General features: G+C 30.6%; 1 protein-coding gene and 1 long non-coding RNA gene across 5 annotated transcripts in view; one reads left to right on the top strand and one right to left on the bottom strand.

Annotated features, from left to right (window-relative positions):
• The window catches only part of LOC106679432 (uncharacterized), a 205,510-nt gene that overhangs the window by 20,561 nt on the left and 165,893 nt on the right, over positions 1–19,056 (bottom strand). For 2 of the 3 annotated variants that reach the window (XR_010845125.1, XR_010845124.1), the window contains exon 4: positions 8,808–8,967. The exons of the other annotated variant lie outside the window; for it this stretch is intronic. This is a non-coding gene — a long non-coding RNA (uncharacterized lncRNA). The remainder of the gene's footprint in view (positions 1–8,807; positions 8,968–19,056) is intronic. 3 annotated transcript variants of the gene reach the window in all.
• LOC106679431 (transcription factor GATA-4) overlaps positions 4,810–19,056 on the top strand; it is a 144,789-nt gene continuing 130,542 nt past the window's right edge. For both annotated transcript variants that reach the window (XM_067053389.1, XM_067053387.1), the window contains exon 1: positions 4,810–5,004. In XM_067053389.1, coding sequence (XP_066909490.1) covers positions 4,971–5,004 — 34 coding nt within the window. In that variant the 5' untranslated portion in view covers positions 4,810–4,970. The remainder of the gene's footprint in view (positions 5,005–19,056) is intronic.

Below are 19,056 nucleotides of genomic sequence, written 5' to 3'. Positions count from 1 at the left end.
AATGAATGTGCCTTATTGTGACTTCCTTTACACTTGGTCCAGGAAATAGTCCTTTATTCTTCTGATTAAAGCGAAATCATTTGATAATTTTGGAGATCAATTAATCTTGATTAAATAACCAGTCTTATCTAATAATGTAAACCATAATAAAAGGTTTAGGGAACACGAATGTTCGAAGCCGATACAACCAATCGCTGGCTACGCTATCTGCCCGCATTGCGATCTACTCCTCAGCGTTTACAGAGATACGTCCGTTACTGAAACCTACAATCTTAAAAGACCCTTGTAAATCTTATTCGGCGTAATATTATCACCTTAATTGTATTTAAAGCGTGCGGTTTACGCCATTCCGCGTTGTTTAGCCTTCTAAATTCTCAAGTTAACTCATCATCAAGGCCAATAAAAAATTATCCCTTTCTCTACTTCACTATCAATAATTTATCTTATGTCATATCAATATTTGGTATTTAATATAACTTTTATGGAATATCGATATTTTATTCTCGAAATTATAGTTAACGCATTTTCAGGATTAATTAAATTATTCTGTCCAAACTTTGTAGAACGCTCATGAATATATTATATAAATGAACAAAGTATCAAATCTTAACAGTATACGTTCATTTTAATCGTACACCTCAGAACTTAAAAATAATAAATTTTAATCAATTAAAACAGTTCCATGAGTTCGGTAGACAGATAAATAACTAAAATTAATTTAAATTATATTAATAAATAATATAAAGTTTGTAGGATAAGCTCAGTGGTAAGGAAGGCATTGTGCTATTAACTCCAAAGACCCGGGTTCGAAAGCGGCTGTGGCAGACAATTATTTTCTTTTTTTACTATAGCTGTTAGTCAACGCTGTGGGTTCAGGAGCCCTCTGGGGCCCAACCAGCCTCATAAAGAGGGTACCCTTACCAAATCACCCCCTAGCACAACCATTGGTCCAGTAACAGTACTTACTTTCAAAGCTGCACCCATGAACCTTCATGGGTAATAGCAGTGCAGATTTCATTTAATTATATAAAAAAAATATCCAAATTTTGAAATATTAATATTTTATATCGTTTTCACGGGGTTGTTTCCTATTTGGGACGAAACGAACCTTAAAAAAATAATATAAAAATAAATAAATAGTTTTTACACAAAATATTTTGATTTTTAGTTTCTAATTTAACTAGGGTGATCCCCCTATCCACCAGGTGCCGATTCAACCACCATTTTACAAATTATACATCTGCTCGTTTAATTATATTCGTATTTAATATTGTGAAAACATTCTACCTTATACGGTGATCACAAAAAAACATTTCATATCATAGAGAGTGATATTTTTATTAATTGTTTAAGAGTGGTTAATTTTAATAACAACACAATTTCAAATGATCTTTTACTATCAACATTAGTTTATTCTACTCTCCAACGTTTTGGCCCTGAGGCCATTATCAACGGGATAACCCAAAAATGTTTTCATTATTAAATACATCATTATTAAAATATTATTCGCTCACAAATAACAACACAATATTTCTTAAAAGAGCTCATTATTGATGAGTAACACGTCACTAAAAACGATTTTTCAATACATGCCGATTGCCAAAGTCAACAATTTTTTTTATTAATTATTTATTGATATTTACAACTGTATTAAAATACAACAAGTGGATTTGATGTTAGTTATACAATAGCATGATACAGACATGTGGGGAATATACCTGATTACTGATAGAATATAACGTTTCTTGAGAAGAAGATTTCGAGATTATCTTCTTTCTAGACGCCTAGGTGGATTATTAGGTAATGAAGGAGGAGAAGCCAGGTTAGAAACAAGTGGATTTGGATTGTTGAGAAGTTTATCATGGAAGGAATGGTATATGGTTATGGCCAAACGGCAACATATGGAACATTGAGGACCTGATGGATGACTTGATTTGTGACAATGTAAGGAGCATTAAAGATTTTACGATGGATTGGATACGAGAGGAATTCGATGGTCCAGTGAAGCTCAACTCCATAAGTCCAGATAGGCCTTATTATTATAGTCATATAAATGAGTCTTTAGTAATTATAATTAAGTTTAGACCGTCTAGTGCTGTTTTAGTCGGAGGAGTTTCTTGTCTTTTCGGTCAAGTATGAGGATTACAGTTCAGTCGTCCAGATGTAGTCCTAATTAACGGATTGAATAAGTGTGCTACTGTAAAAGAATACTGTGGGGCATATCAACATCTATTTTAAAACTGTTAATCTCATACCAACCGCACTGACTATCACAATTATCAACAAGAGAGAGTGAAATAAACCAATGTTGATAATAAACGATCCATAGAAATTTAGTTATTTTAATTTTATTGCAAAGAATTTCACAAAGGAATCAATATTGATTGATGCTGATGTACGTTATCCCTTCATATTCTTGATGTAAGAAATTGGCGTAACTAGTATTTAGTATGCTCGAAGCAGAGTAATGAACCTTGGTACCAATGCAACAAAACTCAAAACTGAATATACGGACCACTTCTCTGTCACAAAAAGGTCAATAAAGAATGATTACTATCTCTACTTTGCACAGGGTTTTGAACACCTTTACACCTTATAGTTAGCTGTAGACCAATTGATAATAGCTAAAGATAAAGGACGTGATACGAAGCAAGCTCTTGGAAGAATGAGTAACGTGTGGTCTGGAAGTGTTCCCAGAAAAGAAGAAAGTATGTGCATATCATTTAATGGAAACATGGAAGCTATAATTCTTGGTTAATTGGACCTTAGAGGAAACCTAAGAATGGTATAGGGTTCAATTTTCGTCCATGTACTACCCAAATCCTTAACAGCAAATATTTACATTTTTTGTCTTTATCATTAAAATTTTCCTCAGTGCTACTTTTCTAAATTTTAGACTAATGAAATGTCTGATTCTCTGGGTTTATGGCACTGACTAGACTAGAATGTAAAACTTTAGGTAAATTTTAATAATGTAAACAAAAAAATATAAATTTTTGAAAATAAGAATGGTAACATTTTTTTATGTTTTAACAGATAATATTTAAAAATAAATATCTTAAGAATGGTGGAATAACCCGAAACTTCGAGAGAGAGAGAGAGAGAGGGGGGGGAGGGGGGAGGGAGAGAGAAGGGGGGAGAGAGAGAGAGAGAGAATGTAATTAAAAGAGAATAAAGGAATAAAATAGTCAATGGAAAAATTTGGATTTTTATTTATTTTTATATTTGATGCTTCCCACCAATCCAGACCGTCATCTTGGCTAAAATAAAAGAAACTGACCCAAAATAATAGAAAATTAAAAAAAAATAAAATAAAAAAAATACAACCTTAACTATCATTATTATTAAATATTTTCTGTACTTATTTCTTCGGAATTCGGGGTAGATTTCGAAAACTTTTTTAAAAAAATATTTTTAATGGACCATATTATACTGTGAATTATTATATTCATAGACCATATTACTGAAGAAAGAAGAGCTTTACAATTGCCCGAGATATATATACATATATATTTTTTTTATCAAAACAAATTTTAAGGACTTCATGAAAGCTTTCGTCTATCAAGTTAACTATAAGCTGTTTAGAGTTTTGCATGCTATTTATTCCGCATCAACGGTTTCACCCCACTGTGCAGGGTTTACGTCCAACAAGTAAACCAAAAACTGCATATAGTTTACTTGCTAGACGAATCACTAGTAAAGTCATTAAAACTTTTTTGATAAAAAGAAAAAAGACATCCCGGGCAATTGTAAAACTGACCAAGCGGCAAAAGCTGCATCATTGATCCCACCATCTGACTGCTTCGATTGCCACGTCAACGACCTCTATGCTCTGATGACAATACGAACATTTAATAAATGGCTGACAACTTGGACCTACACAACAGAAAACGAATTAAGTGTGCAGTACTTCCATGGAAGACATCAACCCAAAGCTGAAGACGGCATGAAGGACGAATTAAACACAATCGACTAACCCAAGAATACTTACTGTCAGGACCATCTACAGTGTAACGTACCACTAACTGTTAAACACATATTGACAGACTGCTGGCATTTGATATACACCAGATTACCATATCGTTTGGCTACTTTACTAAACGATAGCCCTCATACAAAATATTTGTTTATTTAAAGAAAATAATTGTGTATGAATATATATAATAAAATCGAAATATTTACATTTTTTTAACATCAATCAATGTCATTTGCAGTTATTAAATAAATTTTATCTTTTTTTTTTTAATTTTATATATGTTTTTAATATAAACTATTGCTATCATATTAACTGATTTATTCTGGTATCGGTATAAGTATGTACCCGAGAGGTCAGTCACTATGTATATGCAAATATTATCACCGTTGTGGAATACCTCATATTATATTAATTAATTTTTTTGTAACTGACAATTGCATCTTTTGTAGTGGAGTGCAGAAAGAACATACGTAACATTGAAGGCTTTTTCAATGTATTTTAATTTGTTTTTATTGACAATTAATGTTTTACGGAACGTGTTGATAGAACATTATGACGCCGTGCGGTGTAACAATAGACCTGCGCGCTGAGGGTACAGTAAGCTATCTTCACCAAGTACATTGCAGTGGAGACACGGTAAAGGAGACAATGAAATAATAAAGAAAAAAAAAAGGTAAAGGAACGAAGACATAGGACTTGAGCAATGGCGGACCGCTGGTAATTATATAGTAAATTGGATCGAAGGGGCGATGGCGGAACCAAGTAGTGGGGATACCATAGCATCCCTCCCCCACCGAACAGGAGGCCTCTGGAAGCCCCAGTCTACCACCAGTCCTAGCTAGATACTCTACCATAGATAATCCATATCTAGCCCTAGATATCGTGTATCTAGTCTCTTTATTTTAATCTCTTTTTACATACTCTTTATCTTCTCTTCTAATGTGTTGTGATTAGTCTAGCCCTTCTTTCGTAGTTGTTTACCTTTTTCTTCGAAATGTCATCAGGAACCAGTTATTATCGAACCCTCGGTAAGGAGAAATATTTTTTAATAATAATGATTGATTATATTCATATTATTTACTTATCCTAAGTATCAATAATATTTATTTATGTGCCTTCTGTAGTGATTAAGTCCCTGTTCATTTATTCAAAACACCAATGAAATAACAAAACAAATAAATGTACATATATGTGTGTGTGTGTGTGTGTGAATACAAATTAATCATTTGACAACTAAATTAAAAAGCCTATTATTTTACAAATTAAACAACAAATTACGGAGTTTTTCTTAATAGTACAAAAATTATCACTCGAAAAAATTTAAAATCAACTATAATAATAAACAAATTTGTTTTATGCTCACACATTTTTATACAATACAATTGTTTATATATTTTTTCATTAATATATATCATAGCTTTACTTATGATATGCAAAAATAGTACAACTATGGGCTTTGAATGTCAAATTATGGGCTGTATTAAAATAATTTTAACAATATTTATTGAACTTTTGTTCTCTAAAAATAAATGTTTTTAATTTATACTTTAAAAAGTACACAATAATTATGTTTTAACCGTAGAAGTTGTGAGAAACTAATACGCATATTGCAACCTGTTGCAAGAAAAAATAAACACTACACTGTCAATGACTAGTATTCAAACTTAAAAACCTAATAGTGTTATATCGTAAAAACACTAAAATATTTTTTTTTTAAATTAAGTAGAATCCTTAAGTAATAATAATGAATAATAAAGTTTTATGTTGTTTGACACTTATACATTAATTATACATATTACAATTATTAATAAAATTTCAATATAAACTTAATAAATATGAACGATGTTTGTTATTCTTTGTTATTATAAAATAGATATATTTAAAAATAATTTATCGTTCATAATGCTCTCATGAGACACTGTTTGCTACTAAGTACAGTTACAGGGTATGTGTCTGTGTGTGTGTTTGTGTGTTTAATTAGTATTCTGAAACAATTATATTATATCGGTATAAAAATGTAAAATATATTCGTTTAACAGATATTACCTTAACTTTTTATATTTCTGACCACATTCATAGATAATCAAGAAACAAACAGATAAACAGCCGATTATGTTTGTTTGTTATTATTAATTATTACATTAAAAAATATAAATTCTCAAAGAACATATACGAACCAAAAAATATAAAATGGTGGACACAGTTCCAAAAAAAAAAAAAAAAAGAAGTCAAACTACACTTCATCGAATAGTATTTATCGCATCGTCCAACATAAAATGAAAATAATTTTCGATACGAATTTCAGGCTTGCTTATTAAATATATTTCAGCTAAAACGGAAAAAAGATTTAACGGTCGTTTTCATGAATTCTAAATGGATATATTACCGGTTTAACCTTGGAAATAGAGAGATAACAAGAGTGTAGAATTTTACTTGTAGCTCTTCGCATTACTAAAAACCATAAATCCTCTACTCAAGACAAATACCAAACGGTTTGTAAACCCGGCACTTGGAATATCCTTGTAAAAGAGAAGTTTCATAAAATTCAAAGTGTTGAAATCCTATGTTCTTGTAATAGAACCAAATTTCTTCAATATCATCAGATTAATTTAAATTAACAATAACAACAATGCAGTTATAAATAAATTAGGTTTTTAAAATTGATTATTAACCATCATCGCTATAAATAAATTGAATGTGAAATTGTTTATATCAGGAAAAGCTTATTTTTATAATTGTGAAAAATAATCCGTTTCGATTTAAATCCTACAGGCTGAAGACTTTGGTAAGGCCTCGACTACGAGATTAGATGGCTTACCAAAACAATATATCTTCATCACTCAACACAATATTTAATAAATATTGTTACAGTTTTATTTTAAATCATTTAGTTTCAATAAGATAACGAAAAACATAGTACGGTGAATCCACGATTCAATAATTATTATATAAGTTATTATTAATAATAAATTCGGACCTAAATTATATAATTAATTTATCCCTAATACAAAAATACATCAAACCTCTTTGATATATTTATATTTTTGTAACTAAATTATTACCGAATAAAAGAATTTCATCCAGAATCATATAAAATTTGACGTTGCATTCCAAAACCAAGTTAATTTTCAATTTTTTATTGTTTTTATTTATAGCTATGGTACTAGATTGTCTAAAGGCAAAGAACTTTTTATTGTTCCAAAAACTCTTGAATTAAAAGTTCTTCAACTGTTTTTAAAAAAAAAAAAGAAATTTGCCTTGAAAAATCTAGTACCAAAATAATCGAAAATTAATAATAATAAAAAAGTAAAAATGGACAAGTTTGGTTTTGGAATGTAAAGACTCAGTTCATATTAGGGGGCGGTACCCCAATTTTATTGAATGTTTTAAAAGGAAACGATGCCAGGGAAGATCGATAACTTATTAAAGCAAGGGAAGACAAAATCTTAAATTTTCTCACATTTTTCAGAATATTTTTCAACCTATGGATGGTCAGTGTAGTATTGTTAGATAAATAAACTTCACTAAATAGCATTTATAAGCAATATTGAGTAATGCTTTATTTTCGAAGTTTAAAGTAGATTCTCAAATCTTAACTTATAATTTTTAAATTATTGAATAGGTTGGAAGGGAGGTACACAGGCATGAATTTTCCTCCCTTATCACTCCCATAACTACGTATTAGATAATGCACATTATTTGGACTGGATAATATTTTATACATTTTTAAAATTCTGAAATAGAAACTTAATACTAAACTTTTGAAACATTAATAGTATTTAATTATACAAATGAAACTTTCTATAACATATCTATGTAGTATACCTCAGCTTCTTAAAAAAAAAGAGAAAAGTTATACGTTTCGGTGCAACCGAATCCACAATTGGAGCACTTTCTTTTTTTAACAATATAATATATTAAATAAGCGAGGAGAATAAAGAAAGGGTTTTTAAATTTAAATTTTACACAATTATGTATAGTGAGGCTGTTACCTGAGATTATGTCCTAATTGAGTTTACTGATGGGAGTCCTATATTTCCACTTATACTCGCTAAAAAAAAAAAATACTTTTAATTGAGAAAAAGTGTGTCGAACAAACATTTATATTTACAATTGATACGAAATCAAAATGAAACGAGAGAGGCGATCGTGATTGGTCACGCGGTGTCCGGTTTCGATCACGCCCGAAATATCCCAAACATGTTCTCAAATCCGAAAACATGACTCAAAGGAACTCAAAGTGCAGAGGCTACATGACTAAGCCGATAGATAATAGCATGACTAAATGCTAAGGACGACCTTGCACTCGAGATAAGTACTTAGATGACTTACCTGAGCTTAGCGAGGTAAGTTGGAGGAGCGAGGCGACCGTTGCGACGGCTAACCCTAGACTGGATAGGGGACTATCTCTTCTTGGTTATCGTATATTTGTATGATAACACGTATATATGGACCAAAGTAATCTACGCTATAAACCTACTTATCTGCAGATATGGGTAACAACCTGCCTCCTGGTAAATATGACCTTGCACACCTCAGATCGACTTCATCGTCAAGTGCCCATCATTAAATGTGTCACTGATAATAATATATCTTCACTTTTCCGATTCGAGATAATTGTTTCAAATTGTGAGATTTAAACGGAGAATTAACAATGAAAAAAATCTTCTTTTTCATGAATTATTATCGAAAGGTAAATATTTATCATGACCTACATCAACTAATTAAAAAAAGATCAACAAATATTAACGCATCTACTTAGGGTACAACGTTTTTTTAGATTTTTTGAGTTACACTCAAATAAACAGCATACAAAATACTTATAACTTACACCTGAGAGGATCTGCTAGCGAAGGCTCCAAAGTACTTAGTTCAGAAGGTTGTAGGTCGATGATTCCAACATAGGTACGTCAATATTTATTTCGCGGTTGTCCGGAGAATGAATCTTCCTTCTCTGACTTTCCCATCCTGGGGCTGTATGCGTCCTCGACCTGAGAAAAAATTTATGTCTGTCGTCTTGAATTACGGGCTTCATAAAATTTAAATCAATATACAAATCTAAAATGAAATTGAAAGAGTTGTTCCGAAAATTACGCAAAATAAGAGGAAGAATTAAAAACCAACGCTCCTACTTAATTTTAGGAGTAGCAGTTCCAATAATATTTACAACAATTAATTTATATAAATATTCATTGGAACAAAATTTTGGTTTTTAAATAACTGTTTCTCGAAAACTGTTGAACTTAAAAAGCTCTTATTAGCTTTCAAATTCATTTTAAGAATGTTTTCCTGATTTTTAGCTTGGAATAAATAGCTTTAGTGATATTTCCAATTAGTAGAAAAAGAGAGATTTTAAACTTTCCAGTCACTATTTTGTTAATAATCCTTAATTATTGAAACTAATAGCATAATCGTTTTCAGTATACATTTTTTGTAAGATACCACGAAAAGATTTTTGAAAAAAAAATGGAGATTGCGGCTAAAAAAAGAACACAGTTTGTACGCATAGATTTTTCTAGACAATATATTTTTAAAAAACGTATTTTTTGGAACTATTTAAACCCGAAAACCTATATATTTCGAACAACTATTGCAATAAAGACAAAAGAACTTAAATACATAAGTAGATAGTGAAATTTAAGAACGTCTCTAGTGTATTTATGAGATTTTCTATATTAAAAGTAAATTTTTTCCTTATAAAACCTCTCAAAACCTAAAGAAAATTGAACTTGAAAGTCATCAAATTTTATATGTATACTCAAGAACATATTTGAGATTTGCCAAACATTTCGTAAAATCGACGAGAACCTTTTTTTTGCTCAAACTGTACATGGTTAGTCTAAAAAAATCACAAAATTATGAATATTAAAAACAAAAATAATATTTTTCAATCAACTTTAGAAACATATAGGATACAAAGAACAGAACTTGGCACATAAGGTTTAGCGATTAATAATATTTAGAGTACATATAACTTTAATAGAAAACCTGAACTCAATAAATTTTTGAGGAAAATAATCAATTTTTTGTAATGAAAAATAAGCATTGAACATAATATAATTTTTAGTTAATAAATAATGAATAAATCCGTACAGCATGAAGGGTCGGGAGTTCAGTATTTTGTTAGTACTGTTACTAGATCAACGGTTGTGCAAGGAGATGATCTAATCAGAATCACGCTCGGTCTCCAGATTTTTCCCTAATTAAAGTTACTCATTTCATGAGGCTGAGTAGACCCCGAAAGGTTCCCTGACCCATAGGGTTGACTCACGACGATGGTAACAAAATAAATAATTATATGCCACAGCCGGATTCAAACCCAGGTCCTTAGAGTTTGTAGGACAGAGCCCCTAGCCGCTGAGCTATCCCGCTCCCCAATATTAAGTTAATACCATGTAAAAATGATAGAATTTTGGAAATTTATTAGAGGAAACCCTTATATTGTAGACAACTCTGCCCTTTGTAATGGGTTTTAAAAAAACATTTTCGAACTATTTTATTTCCCCTAAAAAAGATATGGGATATAAGTATATTATAGGGCCATGTATTCAGGGTGATCAAGAATCGAATCATGTCCCATTTAGTTTCATTGGGATGAAACCCATAATTTATCACTAACAACTACAACCGGTACTGCTCCAGAGCACAGAACTCTGAAAGTTTGGATTTGGATGGGGTTGGGTATATTTTAGGACGTATTCTTATATCAAATTTTATGAGAGTGACTATGTATTTGAAAACCCATTACAAAGGGCATAGTTGCCTACAATATAAGGGTTTCCTCTAATAAATTTCCAATTGTATAATTTTTACGTCCTATTAACTTAATATTGGGGAGCGGGATAGCTCAGCGGTTAGGGGCTCTGTCCTGCAAACTCCAAGGACCCAGGTTTGAATCAGGCTATGGCAGGTAATTATTTATTCTATTACCATCGTCGGGAGTCAACTCTGTGGGCCAGGGAGCCTTTCATGGTCCACCCAGCCTCATAAAGTGGGTACCCTTATTTCTGGCGATCGAGCGTGATTCTGATTAGATCATCTCCTTGCACAACCGTTGATCTAGTAACAGTACTTCCTTACAAAATACTGAACCCCCGACCCTTCATGAGTTATAGCTGTACGGATTTATTCATTATTTATGAACTAAAAATTATATTATGTTAAATGTTAATGTTATTTTATTTTTCATGACAAAGCATTGATTATATTCCTCAAAAATTTATTCAGTTCAGGTTTTCTATTAAAGTTATATGTACTCTAAATATTGTTAATCGCTAAACCTTACGTGCCAAGTTCTGTTCTTTGTATCCTATATATTTCTAACGTCGAATGAAAAATATTATTATTATTAAAATATTAATATGTATATATTATATATAACACCTGCGTATATAAACAATTAAAGGTTTTAATTAGGTGTATATAATACAATTTTTTTTTTTTATAAAATTACAGAAAAACTTTTCTTATCTAACTTTTCGAGAAAAATTTTTTATTTATTTTTCAGTAAATATTTTTCATTCAAATATTCATAAGCTATTGTTATTTAAAATAATTCTTCTTTGGTTTGTCCTTTATAAATAATGCCTTGGCCCTTGAATAAATCTTTAATCTGTTAAGCAGGTCAAGGGAATCCAGATCATTAATGTTATCTCTAATTATATATTTATAATCTTAAGTTATTTATAGTAATATTTATGTAAAGTGATCAATGAACGAATGAATATATGTGTTATCAGTAAATAATTTAGGGAATTCAGTAATTCCTCACTCATATGAAAGCTCTTAAATATCGATTAAAATTGAATTATATTTCTTTGGCATTTTTTACTTATTCATTATTATTTTTTTCCATTCATTAAGTTTGTTTCAATCTATATTAATATTTAAACTGGTATTTTTCCAGAAGTAGTATGTAATTTACAATTTTTGTTGGCATTTCAATCAATATTTTAAGTAAATGTTTTAGGTGAATAAATTTTATCCAATTTTAGTCACAAAACAATCTATATTTCTTTATAAGTCCGACATTTCGGCCATCCTCGCAAAGAGCTTTTATTATACATATGATTTTAGAAAAAAAAATTATTGTTAAAATAATTTTTTTTTCAATTACAGCCAAATTGGAATAATTTTTGGTGAATAAAGATTTTACTATTTCGAGTTAAAAAAAAATTAGTGTCTGGTTTCTCAGTGTCTACAGCTATACGAAGAGTTAATATTACATTATACTACGAAAAATGATGCCAATATGCTAGATATATTAAAATATTTTTTTATTAATTAATAAATATTTTATTTACAATACACGTAAGAATGATGGGAACATTTTTTTCTCTCATTGCACAACTTAAAACTACCATAATTCTACATCAGGAACACGTTTTTTCATTTTGTTTTTATTATGAGCTATCTTAATTGAACTATATTAAAAAAAATTATAATGATTATAGAGCGACGTTTAATAAAGCTATAATAATTTATTTTCAAAATATATCAAATATGTATACTTGGAGGACGGGTAAACCTCTGTCCGCCTAACGGCAGACCAACCCTTATTTCACAAAAACTGTAATTTAACTGTATCGTGTAGATCAGATTATATTTTTTCACTATCCTCACCACATATGCCGATGGCACATGTCAATTCTTAGTGAATAATGACCCTTCCATTGTATCCCAAACCCTCCAATCCCACATCACCACCCTTAAAGAATGGTGTCGAAACTGGGGGATTAAAATAAATCCCACCAAATCACATTTACTTCGATGACTTCCTGCCCTACAGTATCCTTTAATAATACCTCACTTATTAGAACAGATCCATTACTTAGGACTACAACTGAACAAACGACTGACATGGAATCATGCAAGATTGAAAAGACAGAAAACTTCAAATCCATTACAAAAGTATGATGTGCATGATTATTATAAGGCATATCTGGACATATGGAGTTGAACATTGGAACTCCACCAAACCATTGAATTTCACTGTAATCCAATCCTTACAGTCCAAAATCCTTAATGTTCCTTACTTTGTCACAAATGAAGTCATCCATCAGGAGCTCAATGTTCCATATCTTGTCTTTTTGTACAGAACCTGATACCAATCGTTCCATGATAACCTTCCCAACCACCCACTTGTTTCTAGCCTAGCTTCTTTAATTACCTAATAATCCTCCTAGCGGTCTGAATAGAAGATGGCCACGAGATCTTCTACTCTAGAAATGATATTGGAGATCTATCAATGGGTAGATTCTCCTCATGTTTTTATCATGTCATTTTATCACTAACAGAAAATTTACTTGTATCTATTTCAGTTTTAAATAAAAATAAATAAATTATAGAACAAAATAAAAGAATATTGATTTTTTCCAATACAGTGTAAGCTGAAAAAAGACCAAATTTCAAGTCTTCATCACAGTATTTCAATTTAGCCTTTTCAAAAACAATGTAGGTCATAACTTTTTCTCTAATTTAAACTAAATTTTTATTGCGTCCGCATCTTGACAAACCATTACAATTGCCTATTAGAAAATATTGTTTCCATTGATGATACACATAAACTGACTTTTCTTCAAAGCTCTGCCCGGGTATATGTTATTATGAAAGGTGGGTATGACACAATAGCTCCGGTTAAAGACTTGATGATTTGAGGCATATAACCTTTTTCACATCAGTTAAACTAAATTTTTTACGACCAATTTTTATTATTGCACCTTATATGTAAAATAAAATATTGCACAGTGATCACTAAAAACATTTTATATAATAGGAAGAGATATTTTTATAAATTGTTGAGAGTAGTCAATTTTAATAACAATACAATTTCTAATGATCTTTTACTCTCAACATTAGTTTATTCTTCTCTCCAACGTTTCGGCCCTTAGGGCATTATCAAGGTACAACCCAAAAATTATTTTCATATTATTAACATAGGATTCCCTCACACATGGCCAATTGCCAAAGTGAAGAATTTGTTTTTATGATTTATTGATATTTACAACTGGATTAAAATACTACCAGTGAGTTTAATGTTAGTTATACAATAGCATTATACAGCCATGGTACATACTAACATGATATAAGCATATGTAAAATCTATCCACTGATAGAACTCTCTAACTCGGTACCAAAATCAAGAAAGGTGCCTGTAGAAGTTGTAAGTAGTGTCATTATAGAAGTTTTTTTTGTCCTCATGAAATCTAATTATTACCTGCCGATAAACCTGAAAATATTTCAATCATTATTTAAATCGTTTATGTAGTGTGTTTGAAAGTTAACAATCGAATATATACATCAATATATATCGTTTTATATAGTAAGTATCTTTTTAAATAATTAATGTACATATACAAAATGAAATATTATATAAAACAATAATATTACATATTGTAGTTTCAAGATATCCAACGTCTTTTAATAAATGTGATTAATTTTAGAAAAAAAATATATTAATAATTTTTGTATCAATTAAGAATATTTCTTTAACTTTAATTTCATTTATATTTAAGTTTAATAGAAATAAATTGACTAGATATTGTTTCTTGAAAATAGAGTTCGCAACCTTGTTTTAGGTCTGTTAAAAAGTATTGTCTAATCTTCTAACCTAAAAAGGTCTCAAGGATTTTAACACTATTGGAATACTTCATGTGCTAGTTTTACTATTTCTCCTTAATGTTTTTACTCATGTAACATTTTTTTTAAATGATGTCAGCTTTTTTTCTATACTAAAGTAATTTTTGTTTTTAATAATGAACTTAAAAGCGTAGAACAATTAATCGTTAATTTTAAAATGTAACAGGAAATAGTTTAAACTATTTAAATCGGAATGAGAATTCAAAACTCAACAGCACTTTTTTTATTATGTCATATACACCAAAGATTAGTAATAGAGCTAATAAAAAACATTTACACCATATCACTTATGCTAAGTGACTAAAATACTTATTAACTATGATTAAATAATTTTATATAAATTAGTAACTAAAATAAATCCGATCTCTATTTATTGTTTATCTGAGGCATAGCAGACTTTGAAACTTCAACCTCTTTGAACCCAAGGAAATGTTTGCTGTTTTCAATTCGGTCTTTGTATTGATTGAGGATTTATAGTTCAATACAGTACAATTCAGTAAACTTTGGACTTTATCAAAATTAATATTTTGGCCTTCACGATATCGAAAAAATTAGAGAAAAAAAAAGTCAGATCTGTAAAGAAATTTAATATTTTTTTTTTATTGACTTGAAAAATACAGGATAAACCTTATTGATTACCTGGATAAGTTATTGATTTATTCAATAATTTAAAAATATATACATTTCAACTCATTGACTTAATATAAACCCTGATTAAAGAAAGATGATGGAAAATATCATTATAAAAACATAAAACTATGGATTAAAAAATGACTAAATGACTAATTTTAATTAATAGCTTACTTTGAAAACAAATTTTTTATTCATGTTCGTATCAAACTCTTTTAACGCTTGGGGGCCAAGTTAAATATTCAAAAAGCATCTTACACAACTTTAATTCACAATCATACCAACAATTTTTGGAAACTTGGTGAACATAAGGTTTAATATACAATGAGAAATGGTCACCAAAGACAAACCACACAGGCTAATTATTATTAGCCTAATGACGATTGCGGCTTATGTTTATGATAAAACAATAAAATAAAGTTAAAATATTTTTTAAAATTATTTAAAACTTTTATTCTCATAAAATAAAAGTTTTTTAGTCAAATGAATGCGGTCTTAACCGAAAATAGCGTGAAAAAAATATTGAATTTTAAATCTATGTACTAAAAAAAAAATTGATTAAATTTTATGACTATAGTATGAATATTTTTTTTTTAAATTTACTATATATGTATGTGAACATAATCATAAGTTAGCAAAGAGAAATGACACTTAACTTTCTAGGATACAATGCATAATAAACTCTAGAAGAAACTTTGACCCCTAAGAAGAATCTTCATCAATAAGGAATATGTTTTAAAAGGAAACAATCCTTAGAAATAATCTTAAAGGAGGCAGACCCCAGGAATAACAACAAGACCATTAACAGCTCTCTATTTTGATTCCCAATGACGAAGGGAATCAGCTGATTGTTTTGGTTGACTACGTCTTTCGTCCAAAGATTACCAACATTCTATTACTGCTTCAAATGAAATCCAGATTAAGTATCAACTTTTGATCTCATTAAAGAGTAGTGGCTTAGATTAGACCGATGCTCACCACAAAATGCAAACCAAACAGTTTTTAGATTTTGTAGTTAGCACAAGGTTATAAAATGACTAAACTTACATTTTGGTAAATTTTTTTTTTAATCAAAATCCAAAATATTTATTTACAGAACTGTTTTTTTTTACGTAAAGTTTTGAAAACGACGACCGAAACGTAGATGGGAAAATGGAGTCCTTGAGTATTCGGTTTTAATGGGGTTCAGAAGAGAGCGGTATGTAGGTAAAGATGATGTTATGGGTATCAAATCTCTGTTCACGAACACATTTCTTTATTTAGATTATAGGAAGATAGTCCGGGTAGCGGTCAATAAAGGTATTGAAAACTGTCAGATTGAAACATCTCAGTTGAAATCTCTGTTTCGACCTGACAGCACCAATGAAGTCCTGCAAAGTGCAGCGAAACGTTAGTTAACAATAATTTTTTTTTTACTATTTTTACACCTTTATTTACCGCCACTCGTACTATCTTCCAATAATATACTTCATACGGTCAACTATCTTCTTCCAATTTCTTTATTTACCTTGCCTTGTACCCTATAATACGACAAATTAAATTATTAATTATATTTTCAAGTGAATAAAACATGTATAAGTGAGGTACTTTATGAAAATTCAGGAAAATATTTTAAACACTCCTTTAAACGTAGAGCCTTGTGTAATTTTTTAATCCTTAAATTTCAATATTTTTCAGGAGTTAAAAAATTGAGTTTCCCAGTTTAAAATAGGAATCGGATATTTAAAATAGGAATAACCATCAAATTCAGTATTCACAGATTCACGCGTTGGAGCGAGTATCCTAAAGTGTTCAGAGTTCAGAACGTTCGTTGTGAATTCGAATTCCGCCCAGGTCAATCAATATTTATTTGTTTATGGCGGTGAAATGATTCTTGGCATTCCCACTCTGGAGCTGTATTGGTGGCTCAATGGAAGCCACGACGTTGACATTATGACGAGCTATAAAAATAAAATTAAAAAAAAACTACTTTCAATGTCTTCGGGTAGCTTAATGGTAAGGCACTGTGTACTAACTCCAAAAATCCTGCTTCGAATCCGACAGTGGCATAGAGTAGGCTTGGGAGCCTTTCGGGTTCACCCAGCCTCATGAACGGAGTACCCTAAATTGCTAAAAGTCTGACAGTTGAGCGTCATTCTGACCAAATCACCTAGTTGCACAGTTGGTCTAGTGACAGTACTTTCTTATAAAGTAACCCTGATTCTTTAATGATTGTAGTGGTACAGAGTTCATTTAATTAAAATTACAATTAATTCTTCAATTGAAAATACCAAAAAAATAAATTGGAAATTAAAGAATAAAAAAAATCAAACGGTCGCCTAAGCAAGGATAGAGAAGCCTAACAAATTCTTGATTAATGAGTTTGCATCCATCTACTTCCACGAACTACAACCCTTAGGACAGACTATATTACGACACCACAGAAATGTTCTTCATCAGAAGCTTGAGGTTTGTTCTTGGTCCTAGGTATCCTGAATGGTGGACATGTGGAGGTTGGAAGGAGTTGCTCTAAAATAAGGATGATATAAACGAACAAGGCTGAACTCAACATCTGTGTTGCAGAATATTTTCGATCATTAAACCAATTACCATCTTTTAGAAACTCCTACCACATTCATAGCGTCATTCTCATAAAAGGAGCGATCATGAGAAAGCAATAACTGAGGCCGATAAGGAGGAACTATTAACCATCGACAGCTACCGTACCAGAACTAGCGAGAAGAAAAAAGAAAAATGAACACACAGGCTCTTAGTTATTGCCAGCGTGCACTGAACGTCGGAGATAAGAGGAGATAACTGCTCAGAGGTCAGTTATGCTTTACCTAATTCCTTCTCAAACATTTCTATGGCTTAGGTAAAGCATAGAATCGATTCCAACAATAAGCTCTTGACACAATAAAGTGAGCTGTGACCGCGTCAAGATATCTAAATAGCAGTCGTAAAGCCAATCTTACATCTCCTTCATCATTATTGTCCATGATTTTATTCATTGGCTACATCTGCTAACTTATAGCTGTACGTTCATAAAAAAATTATTATTCAATTTCCTGCTCCATTTTTAAAATATTCGGAAATCGGAAGTCTGGAGATATAAAGAATAAATTCTTCCAGTTCTCGATGTGTTCAAGGGTACCAACAGTCAAATAATATTTGAATATTAATTTAAAAATATGCTTTCAGCATTGAGGCTCGTGCTTCCAAAATTAAGTTTGGCGTATTATTATTATTAATATTATTAGTCGAACTAATAAATTATTGTTGCGGCGAATAGAATGGGCGTGTAAGGTTATGCGACTAAGTAACAAACGGATCCGTAAAATATTAATGAACACTGAACCTACAGATAAAGGGTAGACCGAAACGTGGATGGGAAGATTGCAACTGATTTAGTAGATTTTGTTTAATAGGGGCCTCACTGGATAGATGCTGTAAATGTATGTTGAGAACTGTTGGTGGTATCAGCATCGAAATTTCGGGTTCCCTAAATCTTTATTATTATTATAAATTATTATTAACACAATACTATTTCGACCTTGCCAACAGCCATCACAACGAACATTAAAAAAAAGTTAAAACCTTTTGATTTTTCACTTATAAATAACAAACTAATCTTAATCCACGAATTTCTAGAATAATTAAAACAGAAATAATTCCTCCGAAATGCTAATATATCATTTCATTTTCTGCCAGTTTTATTTATTTTTTCACGAGCCGGCCAGCAAGTCTACACCTTCCGCCTTCCTTCAACTTCAACCCTTTCATCTTCTCCTGGATTGTTCCTCCCACTCTTCCTCCGTCAATTTTCTCCTTCG

The sequence above is a fragment of the Halyomorpha halys genome, unplaced genomic scaffold (assembly GCF_000696795.3).
Source record: "Halyomorpha halys isolate HHAL.00 unplaced genomic scaffold, Hhal_1.1 Scaffold202.1, whole genome shotgun sequence".
In the NCBI taxonomy this organism is placed as follows: Eukaryota; Metazoa; Arthropoda; class Insecta; order Hemiptera; family Pentatomidae; genus Halyomorpha; species Halyomorpha halys.
This window is presented reverse-complemented; position numbering and strand designations above follow the sequence as displayed.